The following is a 13,415-nucleotide window of genomic DNA, read 5'->3' as shown; positions in this document are numbered from 1 at the left end:
GAGGCCACCTGTATCCCACAGGGAGCCAGTGGAGGGCAGTGTTAGGACCCAGGGCTCCTGCTTCCTAGCCTGGGGCTTGGCTCAGGACCCTGAAGTTGCCCTGGAGAGGGAAGCCGGGGCTTGGCTGAGGGTGACTGGTGTTGTGGGCTCTGATGGAGGGAGGGACAACAGCAATCTGGCTGAAGTGAGGGGAAGGGCAGGTGACAGAGGGCTGTGGGGCCTGACGTCCGTCCTTAGGCTCTCGGAACAGCCTAGGGAGCAGCTCAAGTTCCCATTCGGAGGCTCCTTGGCAGAAGCCTCACAGCAGCTATTTGGGGAACAGGGCCGGGGGTGGGAGGACAGCAAAGGACAGTTTAACCTGGTCTGTGAGGGCAGGGCTGGCCACTAGCCTGTCTGCTGTCTGGGACAGCAGCCCTGGGAGAGTGTGTGTGCGCATGTGTGTGCACGTGTGTATACGTGTGTGTGTACACGTGCATGTCTGCTTCCCAGGGAACTTGAAGGTGGGGACAGCACTGGGCCTAGGACTATGGCTCCAGACTGTGGTCTGGCTGGTCTTAGAGAGCAATGTGAAGTTATCCTTTCCCGAGTGCTTCCTGTGAGCCTAGCTGAATGTGCACATCTCATTAATCAGCATGAGCATCTGGGGGAGGCGGTGGGACTCAAAAAGGGACTGGCCAGGGCAGCCAGGGCAGAGGTGGGAGGGGACTCAGCTCTGGCTGACACCTGCAATCTGCGCCATGCTATCCGTGTCCAACTGGGAGATATGTACGAGGAGTCGGAGGGGCAGTGTGGGCAGGTGAGAGGTGGCAGGTCTGACTGGGTGAGCCAAGCAGGTTCTTTGAACACAGACAGGCAAGGTCACCTTGGTCAGCTAAATGGGTTGTCCCTATACAGGGACAGATATGGGCTGAACCCAGGCTGCTTTGCACTTGTTAAGTCATATGGCCCAGAGAGGGAGGAGAGTGTCTCTTTCTCTAATTCACCCACTCTGGTGACACAAAATTGCCATGGAGGCCAGGGATGACCTCAGGCACAGCCAAGGTCCAGACCAGCTCGGGACCTATGTGTGGAGCAGAACTCAGAAAAGATCAGCCCCTTCCTCTTCCTTCTCAGCCCCCTTCCTCTTGATCCCTACCCTGGGGCAGAGGTTCCTGCCGTACAAGCCTTGTATCATCACCACCATCCATACTGGCCCCGCTGCCCATGCTGGCCTGATGGTGGAGGCTGTCCGCTCTGAGGCCTCAGGGAAGTGAGCCTCCCTGGCGGCCTGCTCCTACCCAGCTCGGCAGCCCTGGGCCCCGGATCTGACCACAGCTTCATCTCCATCTGCCTATGGCAGCTTTGCCAAGGCCTGGCCTGGCCGGCGGGAGTGGGCGGACTTACTGCGGACAAGGACCTTGGCGAAGGAGGAGGCCTGGCCGTAGGCGTTCTTCACTTTCACTGTGTAGGTGGCTGCGTCCTCCAAGGTGCATCTGCAAAGAAGACATTGTGAAGCCCCTCTGCACAGCAGGCCTCCATGGGAAAGGCAGGCTCCACTGCATGATGGGAAATGCTGGTATGACAGGAAGTCCTCAGGGAAAGTGCTTTGAAAATGTCCTGTGCTAAAGTGTATTGTTACTACTGACTTTGGAGGGTCTGAGAAGTAAAGCAACTGGCCCAGAGTCACACAGCAAATGGAATTCAACACAGGCTCAAGGTGACAAACCCTCTCCAGGCATGGCCTCCTGCCCTAGTGACGCGTCCAAGTAGACTCTCAGAGCAGGGCATGTCCTTTCACACGGACATGCTCAGGCATACTGCCAACCTGTGCCACAGCTAGGCAGGATGCCAGGAGTTCAGTCTCTGGCCCATGTCTTACATTCAGCCGTGCCAACCCTGCCTTATTCCTAGTGGAAGTGTGGCCTGGTTCCATCTAAGGGTACCTCGGTGCCAAAGAGGATAGGCATTCCATCCATGTGGCCTATCAGCAAGCTGAGGCGGCCCGAGGGGCAGTGGGTCACTTCCTGACCCTGGCCATGCAGAGGCGGGCACCTCGGTGCTGTAGCCTGTGTGGCCAGGCGCTTCTGGAGGGAAGGGTCCACTTTCTGCTTGCCTCTGTGCCTCAGAGGCCCAAGTTGGTTGAGGTGGAGGCTTTGAGACATTAGAAAGACCCCAGACCCACAGAACAGGCTCTGCAGTAACTGCAAAACCCGCTATCTTTCAGAGCCTGCTTTGAACATGGGGCTAACCAGGCTCTCCTCTTGGCAACAGTGCCGGGCACCATGGAGCTTGTGTGTGTGCACCTAGCCGGGGTATCGGACCTGGGAAGAACCCAGCACAGGGTTGCTCAGACAGGTTCTTGGGAGAACTGGACCTGACCGTTCCCACACAGTCCTTCTCCAAGCACCCACCTCCTCCTCTGGAATCTGCTTAAGGCGCATCATCTCCTGAGAGGACTCCCATGCGTCCCGACTGGGTATGACTGGGTGTGCACGCGGCACTTAGCTGAGTTTTCTCTTATCTGCATACCCAGCTCAGTATTCTCCTCCGGCTAGCCTAGGCTGTGATTTCTCATCACGTATTCCAGAGTAATGGCCTCACAGGAGGCTCGCATGCATGCTTACGTGTGTGCCTGTGTGCGTATGTGGACGAAATGCCGGTTCCCAGGCTGGGCCCTAGCTACTGAATATGAATCCCTGTTGCGTGGGGAGTGTCCACCTGGGATCAGTATTGTCACAAGCACCAGGCATACTTTTGCAGGCGAGGCAAACCCGGAGGGGAACAGCCGAGAGGAAGTTCTCTGACCCCAGCAATGCTGGGCCTGCAGTGCTGGTCCCTGGGCTCAGGCTCACCTCCTGATCTCCAGGGACAGCAGCCCGTAGTTGTTGGTGATTCTGTACTTGCCAGGAGGGAAGAGGCGGGGATCAATGCGCACATCATCCTTGTACCTGTGGAGACACGGGGAGTGTGGCAGCTGGCGTGGTTCCCAGTGGGAAGGATGCGGAGGACCCATGACAGGGTGGCTGTTTCCCTGCCAGGAATACCCTAGGAACCAGAGCATGGATTTGTTCCCTCCTTTCTTATGAGCAAAAGTCCCCCCTCACTACTCCCTGATTGGCTTCCCATGAGAGCCAGTCCTAGTTGTGATTCTCATCCTAATCTTCTTAGGAGCTTTGGAAATCTCCACGCGGACATATGGCTCAGTGGCAGAGCCCTTCCCCAGTGCTGCCAGACCTTGAGTTGTAGCCTCAGCAGGAAAACAAAACAAAACAAAAAAACAAACCCAAAAGCTGAAAAAACCCCTCTATGCCTAGTGCTTGAACTCGGCCCTGGGGAACTGCCATTGCCCCCAGTAACAGTTCTCCCCTCCTTACTGGGGTATGGTGGTCCCAGCACTTGGGAGGTTGAGGCAGGAGGATCACTCTGAGTTTGATTTGAGGCCAGCCTGGATTACAAAGTAAGCTCAAGTTTAGCTGGGACTCCAGAGGGAAACCTTCTTTCTAAAAGAGGGAAACCCTGTCTCAAAAAGACAATGAAAAAAAAAAAAATCCCACGATTTTTGAAACAGGGTGTTGCTATACAGCTCAGGCTGGGATTGAGTTCACTTTGTAGCCCAGGCTGGCCTTGAACTCCCAACTATTCTCCTGCCTCAGCCTCCCAAGTGGGATTACAGGCATGTGCCATCATACCTGGCTTCTCCCTTAATTGTGAAGAAACAATTTACCCTTCATGACACCCAGTCTCTAATCTGCTTCCTTGTGCCGCCTCTTCCTGCAAGGCACACAGTAGGACTGACCATTGCCAGCGGCATGTAAGGACAAAAGTATCACGTGGCTGCTTTGGTGACAGGCTCTGCACCCTTTCAGGCCCTTCTCCTGTGGCAGGAGTCAGGCTGGAGGCCAGGCCCTTGCATGAGACAGAAACATACTTTCATCTTATTTAAGGCATTAAAAACAAGCAAAACGAAACCCCACACCAGCTGGCACCCAACTCAATGAAATCACAGCTTCTTGGGGTGGGACTGGGCCAGTCAGTAATGTTTAAACACTTCCATGGGGGTCAAGTGTATCACTCTCCTTTGTTGTCTGTGAATTTGGGGTGTCTTCTTTCCTAATGTATGGGTGGCCTGGAGGCCTGGAGCCCTAAGAAGTCAAAGCAGGGAGGGAGAGTGAGTGTCAGTGAAGCTTAGGAGGCCTGGGTCCTTGACACAGCTTACTGTGTGACCTCGGGCTTGTCAGTGCCCCTCTCTGGACCCCTGTGTCCCAGAGGCCATTGAATGGGTGGGTGAGGTTGAGCAAGAAGGTGCCCTTGTCCTTCGTTGCCAACAGAGGGTGCCTCAGCCTCAAGGTGCTTCCTTGTGTCTGGCCCTTGGACCCTGTTTGTGTCCATGGCAACCAAACACAGCCACACCCCCACAGTCCCCAGGCTGGGACCTCTCAACAGAGGCCTAACTAGTCTCCCACTGGAGGGGAGGGCAGGGCAGGGCAGTGTTTAATCTGGGAACCAATTTCTCTCTAGCTCTTGGAGCTGGGGACAAGGTTCAGGCCCCCAGCCCACACCTGTTTGCACCATTCCTGACCAGGAAGCCAGCCAGGCTCTGCCTCTCCAAGAGAATGCAGCAGCTGCAGCGCTGGGCCCCACCCTGCTGTCTGGGCCTGGCTGTGTGGCCAGTCCTAAGGGGCATCTGGTAACAGAGTAGCGTTAATGGGGACACCCCAGAGCCTGACTTAGAATGGTCCTTGTAAAATAGTGAGGTTTTTATTACTTACCTAGATCTTTTATTCTTCTGCCTATATTGCTAAATTTTTGTATCAGGGATCGAACTCAGGACCTCACACTTTCTAGGGAGGCACTGTGCTGCTGAGCTAAATCACCAGCCCTCCTCTGCCTGTATTCTGATGTGAGATTTTACCTTTAAGGGTGTTCATCTCAAGAAGCCAACCTTGCCTTCCTTCTCCTTTCCTTCCCTGCCTCCCTCCCTCCCTTCCTTATTCTCTCTTTTTCTTCGTTTCTTTTTCTGGCTTTTGAGATAGGCTATTGCTATGTAGCCCATGCTGGCCTTGAACTTATGATCTTCCTGCTGCTTCAGCCTCCCCAGTGCTGGGAACAGAATAGGATTTAGCACCAGCCAGGGCATGCCTGCCCTCAATCAAGAGCTAAAGACCATCTCCACATCAATCTTTGAGGGTCCTGCCCAGGGTCCCACCTCTCCAACTCCCCCAAAATAGCCACAGTTGAAGCAGCACATAAATCAGTTCTTGGGGAAATCCTCAACTTAGGCACAATGCAGAAGCATGTCAGTGTGCCTGAAAATAACCTTTGGCCCAGAACAAACTCATTATCTTCTGGTCAGTATGGGTAGCATCTCATAGATGCAGTCATAGCAGAGGGAATTATGGGAAAGGACATGCACATGGCCTGTAAAAAAAACCCTCCCATCAATCTCAGTGGCGGGACAGTGTGAGCCTTTTAATTTGTGTTTCTGAGAGATGATTCTAACTGGTAACAGTTGGTTAAGCTCAAGACCCCCCCCTTTTTTTTTTCTTTTTTTTGTGCTGGGGATCAAACTCAGGACCTTGGGCTTGCCAGGCAGGTGCTTAAACTGCTGAGTTATCTCCTCAGCCCAAGACCTTTTCTTTTTAAATTTTTAAAATCTTTTATTTATTTATTTATTTATTTATTTATTTATTTGGTACAGGGTCTCACTGTGCAGCTCGGACTTGCACTGATTCTCCTGTCTCAGCTGTCCCAGTGCTAGGATTATATGTGCACCACTATGCCCAGACTCATTGCCTGGCATGGCTGGTCTGGGGTTCCAGGGCTGGCACAGCATATGGTACCAGGGATTGAGCCTAGGTCCTTGTGCTTCCCAGGCAGGTCTTAGACCACTGAGCTATCTCCTCAGCCCTCAAGAACCTTTCTGTGGCTAGACATGGCTCCCTGAATTTGTCCTGTCTTGACCAGTGCCCTGATGGACTGGGATTTCCCCATTCCTTCCCCGGTGCCCTCAGGAAGCCACACCTTGCTCCTGACCCTGGAGGTATAGATATGGGTGCTGTCACTTTCCCTTGCTCTCTGTGGGCCCAGAGCTCTGTGGCAGTGGCAGTGCAGGCATCCAAGCCTGGCCCCAGCTCACCTTCTGGCACTTGACCCTCTGTCCTTGTCCTGCCCTCTGTAACCCAGCCCAGGCCCCTGGAACCTCGAGAGGATTGGGAGGCCCTAATGCCTGACGTAGGTTTCCTGGCAGAGGTGTAGGGCTCCCTCTGGGAACATTCTCCGTTATCCCTCCTCCCTCCTTCCTCTCCTCCCCATCCCTCCACAGCAAGTTGAATCCTCTCTTGTGGGCCAGTGAGAGCTTGGTGTGGCTGCTTTGCTAGAGTAAGGCTGTGTGTTCAAGGCTTCACAGCACCTCTACATCCAGGAAATGCTCACTAATTGTGGGATGAATACATTCACCTGCACATCCGGGATCTTCTTGTTGGCCAAGTCTCTAGCAGGGCCTGGATGGGAACTTGGGAAGCTGACCACCAGGACCCCTGGGGTGGCTGATGGAATCACCTCCCAGCTCTGGGAGCTCCAAGGGCCACCTGTGGGCTGGACAGGCCATGGCTTTTCTCCTCTAGGGAATGCTTGGTGCCCTGCGGTAGCAGCCTGCTTGGTTAGAGTGGAAGCCAGTCTCCCTTCTGAGAGGCAAACAGCAGAGGCTCCGATCAGGGAGCCCAGGGCTGTGCTGAAAACAGTCCTGCTAGGACTAGCCACTTGCATGCAGGACTGTCCTGGTCCCCAGGGGACCCCAGCACTAGGCACCATGCCTGGCATACGTCTTTGAATGAGCCCAGCTGGTAATGATCAGTACTGGAGAGGACTCTCTCAATAGGCCTTTCTTACTGTTCTAGGGCTAAGCGCTTCCAATTTCCTACTCCTGAGCACTCTGAGAACTTTATAGAAAATAATGGCTTTAGCGATCACTCTCTGGCTCGTTAGACCCTGTGGAAAGAGTTGTGAGCTCGGAGGCAGAAGCTGTGAGTTTGAATCTTGGTTCACACTGCTGAGTTACCTTAGATAAGTTACATGACCCTCTGGGCCTTGTTTTTTTTCCCCCTCTGGGCCTTGTTAATCTTATCTGTGAAATGGGGTAGCAATCCCCTCAGCATATGTAGCCTTGAGGCACAAATAAGAAAATAGTGCTGAGTCAGTGTCAAGTGGCAATGAGCCTTAGACCCCAGGAACTCAGGAAACTGGCCCCACTGTGTAGACAATGTACCTCCTTCCCGGATGTGGCCAGGTGCTCCCCCTCTCCACCACTCCCGTTCCAGGGACCCTGCCCACCCCAGTTGGGTCTAGCCTAGTCCTGCTTTGGTTATGCTCTCAGGAATGGCCTTTCCTGCTGTCACAGTTTGCTTCTTCACAGCTCTGAGGGCTTCTTCCTGAGAGTTGTACTAAATCCTCACCTCATGCAGTGGAAAAGAAGTCTTCTACTCTACAGAACAGGAAACTGAGATAGACTCAGAAAGGTCTAGATACAAGTTCAAGCCCATACCCTGAGCTGGTGTAGAGGTTAGGCCTACCAGTCAGGCTCCCACCTGTGGTCTGAGCACCTCCTCCCTCAGGACCTGCCCTTCCCCCCTCCTGCCTCTGGTCACCGTCGTCTTCTGGCCCTGGAGATGCCCAGCTCAGGGCAGCTGTCTTCCTCTGCCACCAGAATCATATTTTTACAAGGCTGGCTCCCTGAAGGGCCCCATGTCCAGCCCCAGGCTGGCGGGGAGGTGGCTAAGAATAACCCAGGAGCGAGGCTCCCCGCAGCTGTCATCTTCTCTCTGGGATGGGCAGAGTTGGGGTCTGTGGCTGTGGCTTTGTGGGGCAGCCCTTGCCCCTGGGGGGTGACCTCATGGCCGCAGCTTACCAGGTGACCTGGGGTGGAGGTGAGCCCTGGACAGTGCAGGTCAGCAGGACTGTGTTGTGCTCCCAGACGGCGTGGGAGCGGAGCGGGATCCAGAACCAGGGGCCCCGGCTGGAACACAACTCCTTCAGCTCCTTGGCCTCCCGGATCTTCTCCTCTGTCTGGAGGTGGGAGGGGGTGTATACAACTCCTCTGAGCCAGGGACCACCTCTCCCCATCTTTGCCTTCACCCCAACATCCCATACCCGGAACCTGGCATCAGACCCACGTGGGCTCAACCCCACTAGTTGAGAGGCGGGCAGGGCATAGGGCGTAGGCTGGGGTCAAGGCCTGACTCTGTCATTTACTGGCAGATGGATCATAAGCAGAGTCTCAACTTCCTTAACTGTAAAATGGGGATGATAATGCCCCCCACCCCCCATACGGGGTTGGAGTGAGAATTAAATGAGCCGATGTGGAGAACGAAGTCAAATAATGACCCAAAGAGGGCCATGGCAGTGTGTCCCGGGGAGGACGGTGGCGAGTGACTGCAGAGCCCAGCATTTGCTGCAGTAGCATTTTCTGAGGGCTTTCCATGCTGTAGGCACAGGGGAAGTCTTGTCCCAGACTCAGACTCATTTAATTCCCACCTGAGAGTTGTTATAACCACGCCTGTGTCCCCCACGGGAAAACCAAGCCTCAGGAGCACGGAGTCCCGCTGCCCAGGTCACACAGCCCAGTTTCAGACTCAGGGCCCCAGGCCCCTTCCAGAGGCCTCTGGTTAGAGGATGAGCTCGAATGGTGGCACCACGTGTGACCCAGGCCCACAGCCCCTCACCCGCTGCCGCATCGCCCTCCAGTCGCGTCGTTGGCGCAGCAGCCGCTGCGTGTGCAGGAAGCCGAGTTCCGTGCGCTCCCAGTCGTTGCCGAAGCACACCCGCTTCTGCCCGCGCTCCTCCAGCTCCACGGTGGAGGTCCGGCGCCTCAGCTGGGCTTCCCTGCGAGAGACAGAGGCTATGGGGTGCTGGCAGGGTCAGAGAAGTCCTCCCTGGCCAGGGCTCCCCAAGCCCGTGGGACTCACCAGGACAGCTCCGAGGAGGTCGTCAGGGCCAGCGCGGCGGCCAGAGCGTAGTCGGCGGCGCTGAACTGATGCTCTTCCTCACTATCCCGGAAAACGGGGGTTTGTGGCTGCTGCAGGATGGTCTGACTGGGGGCTGCCCCAAACTAGGACTGTATTTTAGGGTGCTGGCTGGCCTGCTAAGCCTCCTCTAGCAGGCAGGGGCCTCTAAGGGCAAGGCTGTCCCTCCCCCATCAAACTGGGGTCTTCGGAGGACTGGGCCGTGCCGCAGGGACCCCCATGTTCCCACCTGCTGCGGAAGGTCCGCCTGCGCACCGAGGAGCCCATGTGCAGGCTGTGCTGTCGCTCCTCCTTCCTCTCTTCCTCCCGTCTGTGTTCCAGCCTGTGGGTCTGTACGGCTTGGGCGGGCTGAGGCTCCCCCACGTCTCCGGGGCCGTGGGGCAGCGTCATGGCTACGAGAGCAACAACCTGCCAGGGCCAAGGGGCACCGGCGTCATTCCATCAGTCATTGCCTGTCTCCCTTCCTGTGCACCCTCCCCATATCTCTGGGAGGGTTTGGGGTGAGGGGTTCGCTCTCTAGTGGGTGCACCAGAGAAGTGAGGCCGGAGAGGCAGAGTGATCTGTCCTGGGGACAGAGGCAGGCTTGGGATCTCAGCTCAGCTTCACCCCATGTGCTCTCCCGGCTGAGTTAGCGGGATCTGCTGGGGGAACCTGCCCCACTGCACCACTGGGGGCCTTGTGGTCTCTTCTCTGGCCTTTGCTTCCCAGACCCGAGGGATCCAGCACTGATTTCTGATGCTGTGTCTAGAGCTTAGAACAGGCAGGTGTCCCCGAGGTCCTGGTTTCCCTTCCCGGAGAGCCCTTTCCTCTTTTGCCCACTTAGCTAGCCTTGTTTCCTGCTCCAACTCAGGACACCAGGGCTGTGGTACTACAATCCCAATTCCTCCTTCCGGCTTCCAGTGTGTGTGGTCTCAGACTCTCTAACTTGGTTTCCTCATCTGTAAAACAGGCCTACCAACCTCTGAGGGTAGTTGCAAAGATCAGGCAAATGCCTGGCACTTGGTAATACACAAGAAAAGCCCTACTGAAAAGCCTACGGGTCAGCTAGAATTTTGCACTGAGGAGGAAGGGAACCCTGGGTGGTTGGTTGCAGGCCCTGATTGGCGCCAGAAGTGCCAAGCTTCACTCCTTCCAACCTGGACCGTTATGGTTACTCAAAGCCAGGTCTTGGTGAGGCTGGGCCACACTGGGTGTCATGGGCTTTCTTCTCCTCAGGATACCATACGTACAGATCCTTTCACACATATATATATATATATATATATATATATATATATATATATATATATATATATATTTTTTTTAAACCAGAAATTGGACTCACAACCTCATGTATGCCAGGTGGGTGCTGTGCCACTGGCCTTTATCCCTGGCTTTTCATATATTCTTTTTTTTTTTTTAGATGTATTTTTAGTACAGGATCTACAGCGTCTCACTACACAGATCTGACTCATAGTGATTCTCCTGTTTTCAGCCTCCCAAGCACTGGGATTACAGGCACACACTACCGTGCCCAGTCTCAATCGCTGTCCCAGCGTGCCCTGGGGGCAGGGCTGGCACATGAGGCTGGGGATCTAACCCCGGGTGCTGTGCTCTGCCTAAACAGGCGCTTTAGTCTGCTGAGCCTTCCAGCCAGCGCTTTTTCTTGTATTCTTGAGGCTCAGGTTTTGGACTGAATTGACCAGGAATTTGGGAGCATTGAGGAGCATGGGGGTCAGTATAGTCACTGGTTTTGGATTTGTGTACTGAGTTCATTTCAGACCAAGCCTCAGTGTCACTGCTGAGTCTCTTATAGCACCCCTGAGGCCAAGGTCCAGGACACTGTGGACTCCCCAGAAGTGGGCATCCTGGTGCCAGGGCTCTAACCTGGGAGCACCTTACCTGGTCTGGGGAAGGGAACAGCAGAGGTGGGGTGGCCCTCAGTTTCCCCAGAGGTGCCTGCTTAAGATGGCTCTGTGTGTGTGTGTGTGTGTGTGTGTGTGTGTGTGTGTGTGTGTGGTGTGGTTTTTGGACCCAGGGGACCCTTTCTGTGATGGAGCGAAGATGCTCCCACTGGCCTCCGAGACCCCTTGGCTGGAAGGACCCGGGGTGGGGCGCGGGGAGTGTTTGTTTCAGCCTGCTGAGGCTCCATCTCCGTGGGTAGACACTCCTGGTTTCTAACAGTTTGCTCCCCGCGAGTGTCCACCACTGTGGACATCAGGAAGGACAGCCAGTTGCCACCAGGATCGTCCTGCGAGAGCTTCTTCAGCTCCTGCTGAGAACCTTTGCGGTGGATCAGTGGGCAGTCCCCCTCTTTGGCTTTACTTCCTGGTTTCCCCACACCCCAAGAAATAGCCACTCGCTCTCATTCCACCGTCTCCTCCTCACAACCCAGCAGGACAGCTGCTGGATCCCACCCTGGGCGGAGCGAGGCTCCCGGGCCTTCCCAGAAGGACACTGTGGTCTGGGCCCCAGCAGTGGAGGATCAGCGTTCCTGAGTGACAGCTGGCCCTGGGCTCCCTCCCTGCTGCTGTATCCTGATGAGCACCATGGCTGTCCTGGCACTCATCCCTGACCTGGGGCCTCCAGCAACCAGACCCCCGGAGCGGGTGAGCCATCGGTGCTTTTTAAAGCACTGACTGATGCATGGGATTAAGCAGGGACCAGTTTACAGCCTCCACTGCCCTTTTCCCACGGGACCACACGAAGCATCCTCTTCTCATCACTCCCTGCAGCCTGCAAGGAAGGGTCAGTGCCCCAGTCCTCCTGCAGAGAACCCCAAGGAGGCCCCTTCCATCCTCTGGAGAGAGAGAAAAGCCTAAGGTTGAGAGACTTGGTGGCCAGGCCCGCAGAGAGCTAGTGGCAAAGAAGCTGCTCTGGGTGGCAGAAGCAGAGACATCTTGTCCAGGTGGACTGTGACGGCTGGGGCTGGGACACACTGTGGCTTCTCCACTCCCTAGGGGCTAGGATAACCTGGCCCTGCCGAACAGAGGCCTCTTCCTTCCTGGCCGGCCCTCTGGGAGCTGACAGTCACCTCAGGCGCAGGCCAGAATTCCTTCCGGCTCTGAGTTTTGGGATCCAGGGCTTGGTCTCGCTCGGCTGTGGGGTCCAGCAGGTATGACGAGCCTGCTCCAACTGTGCCAGCCATGCTGGCTCACCCAGGTCCCTGCGATGGCTGCCCCACAACTGCCAGGACTCCAGTTCCAAAGGTACTTCCGATGTCCAAAGGTCCTTTCCTTTTTAACTTTTATAGAACAGAGAACTCAGCCCGGAAGACGCAGGGTGGGGAAAGGGTTACTGAGGTCCTCTCCCATGTTCACAAGCACAAATCTTTTAGGCCCTTTTGTCACACACACACACACACACACACACACACACACACACACTCACTCACTTCAAGGGAAAACCAAAGGTCTCCCTTTCTCCAAGCGTTCCTTCCTACTCCAAATTCTTGGAGACAAATAACTCACCAAATCAACTGTGTCCACTTAGGAGTCTCTGGGAAGAAGAGCCCAGTCCCCGAGGGAGACAGGGTCCTTGGTCTCTTTCTGCCCTCCGCTCAGTGAGGACAGAGAGTAGAATGTGATCTTGGAGCCAGCAGTTTTATATATAGCAGTGCTGGGACAGTGTGATGACAATGGATGGGAACTATGGCGTGGGTGGGGGCGGGGGAGTGTTGTCCTGTCCTAGCACAGCTGGGCAGAGTGACAGGTGGAGCGCCCCCACCCCTTGTTCCTCCCTCGTCTTCAGCCTCAGCCAAGTCTGGCCCCAGTTCCAGTGGAGAGGTTAGAGTGTGGCTCAGGCCCCGCTGGGTGGAAGGTGGATGTGGATGGTGTTCCAAGCTGTGCGAATTCAGATCTCAGCTCTGTCTGTCTGCCTGGGTACCCTCAGGAAGGACCTCAGTTTCTCTGATCTGATTTCCTTTGTGAAAAATAGAGACTGTGAGTCCTCGCATCTACACTGGACCAGGGCGGTGGAGTGCATCTGACAGTGCATCATATGGATCTGTGGCAGGTGGGCATTGTTGGTACCTTGGCTTTCTACCAACCCAGGAGTTGTGGGCACGACCCCCAGCCTGGCCACCGCAGGAAGTCAGGGGCAGGAAAGCACCTGGGAGCCATCAGGAAGGAGCCTGTTGTCAGGTCCCAGAGGATGCAAATCTGGGAACATTGGTGCTTCACAGCCAAGGACCTCGGGTGGCCACTGACATCGCCTGGCTGCAGGACCGGTGTTAATGGTTGTGTCCTGTTGGATGGATGCAAAGCCCTCTTTGGGGAGCCTGTGAGCCCTGGAAAGTCCTTTGTAGATGGGCCAGTAGAAGGGGCCAGGTGCCTTGCAGACTCCATACTGGGGAGAAGGGGCGAATACCAGTAAGCCATGCAGCCCAAATCTTATTCAGCCCTGTGTCCTTTCTGGCTCCTCTGCTTTGGTCTCCACAGC

The 13,415-nt window shown here is 55.4% G+C and overlaps 1 protein-coding gene across 1 annotated transcript in view; it reads right to left on the bottom strand.

Moving 5' to 3' along the window:
- Myom3 (myomesin 3) overlaps positions 1-12,552 on the bottom strand; it is a 47,057-nt gene extending 34,505 nt beyond the window's left edge. The window contains exons 1-7 of the mRNA XM_004637599.2: positions 12,446-12,552; positions 9,226-9,404; positions 8,940-9,020; positions 8,697-8,856; positions 7,883-8,040; positions 2,832-2,927; positions 1,384-1,472 (exon numbers count right to left, since the gene is read on the bottom strand). Coding sequence (XP_004637656.2) covers positions 1,384-1,472; positions 2,832-2,927; positions 7,883-8,040; positions 8,697-8,856; positions 8,940-9,020; positions 9,226-9,386 — 745 coding nt within the window. The 5' untranslated portion in view covers positions 9,387-9,404; positions 12,446-12,552. The remainder of the gene's footprint in view (positions 1-1,383; positions 1,473-2,831; positions 2,928-7,882; positions 8,041-8,696; positions 8,857-8,939; positions 9,021-9,225; positions 9,405-12,445) is intronic.
- Positions 12,553-13,415: the final 863 nt, after the last annotated feature.

This window comes from Octodon degus, unplaced genomic scaffold (assembly GCF_000260255.1).
Source record: "Octodon degus isolate 3935 unplaced genomic scaffold, OctDeg1.0 scaffold00092, whole genome shotgun sequence".
Lineage (NCBI taxonomy): Eukaryota > Metazoa > Chordata > Mammalia > Rodentia > Octodontidae > Octodon > Octodon degus.
Note: the sequence above shows the minus strand (reverse complement) of the source record. Positions and strands in the feature narration are given on the sequence as shown.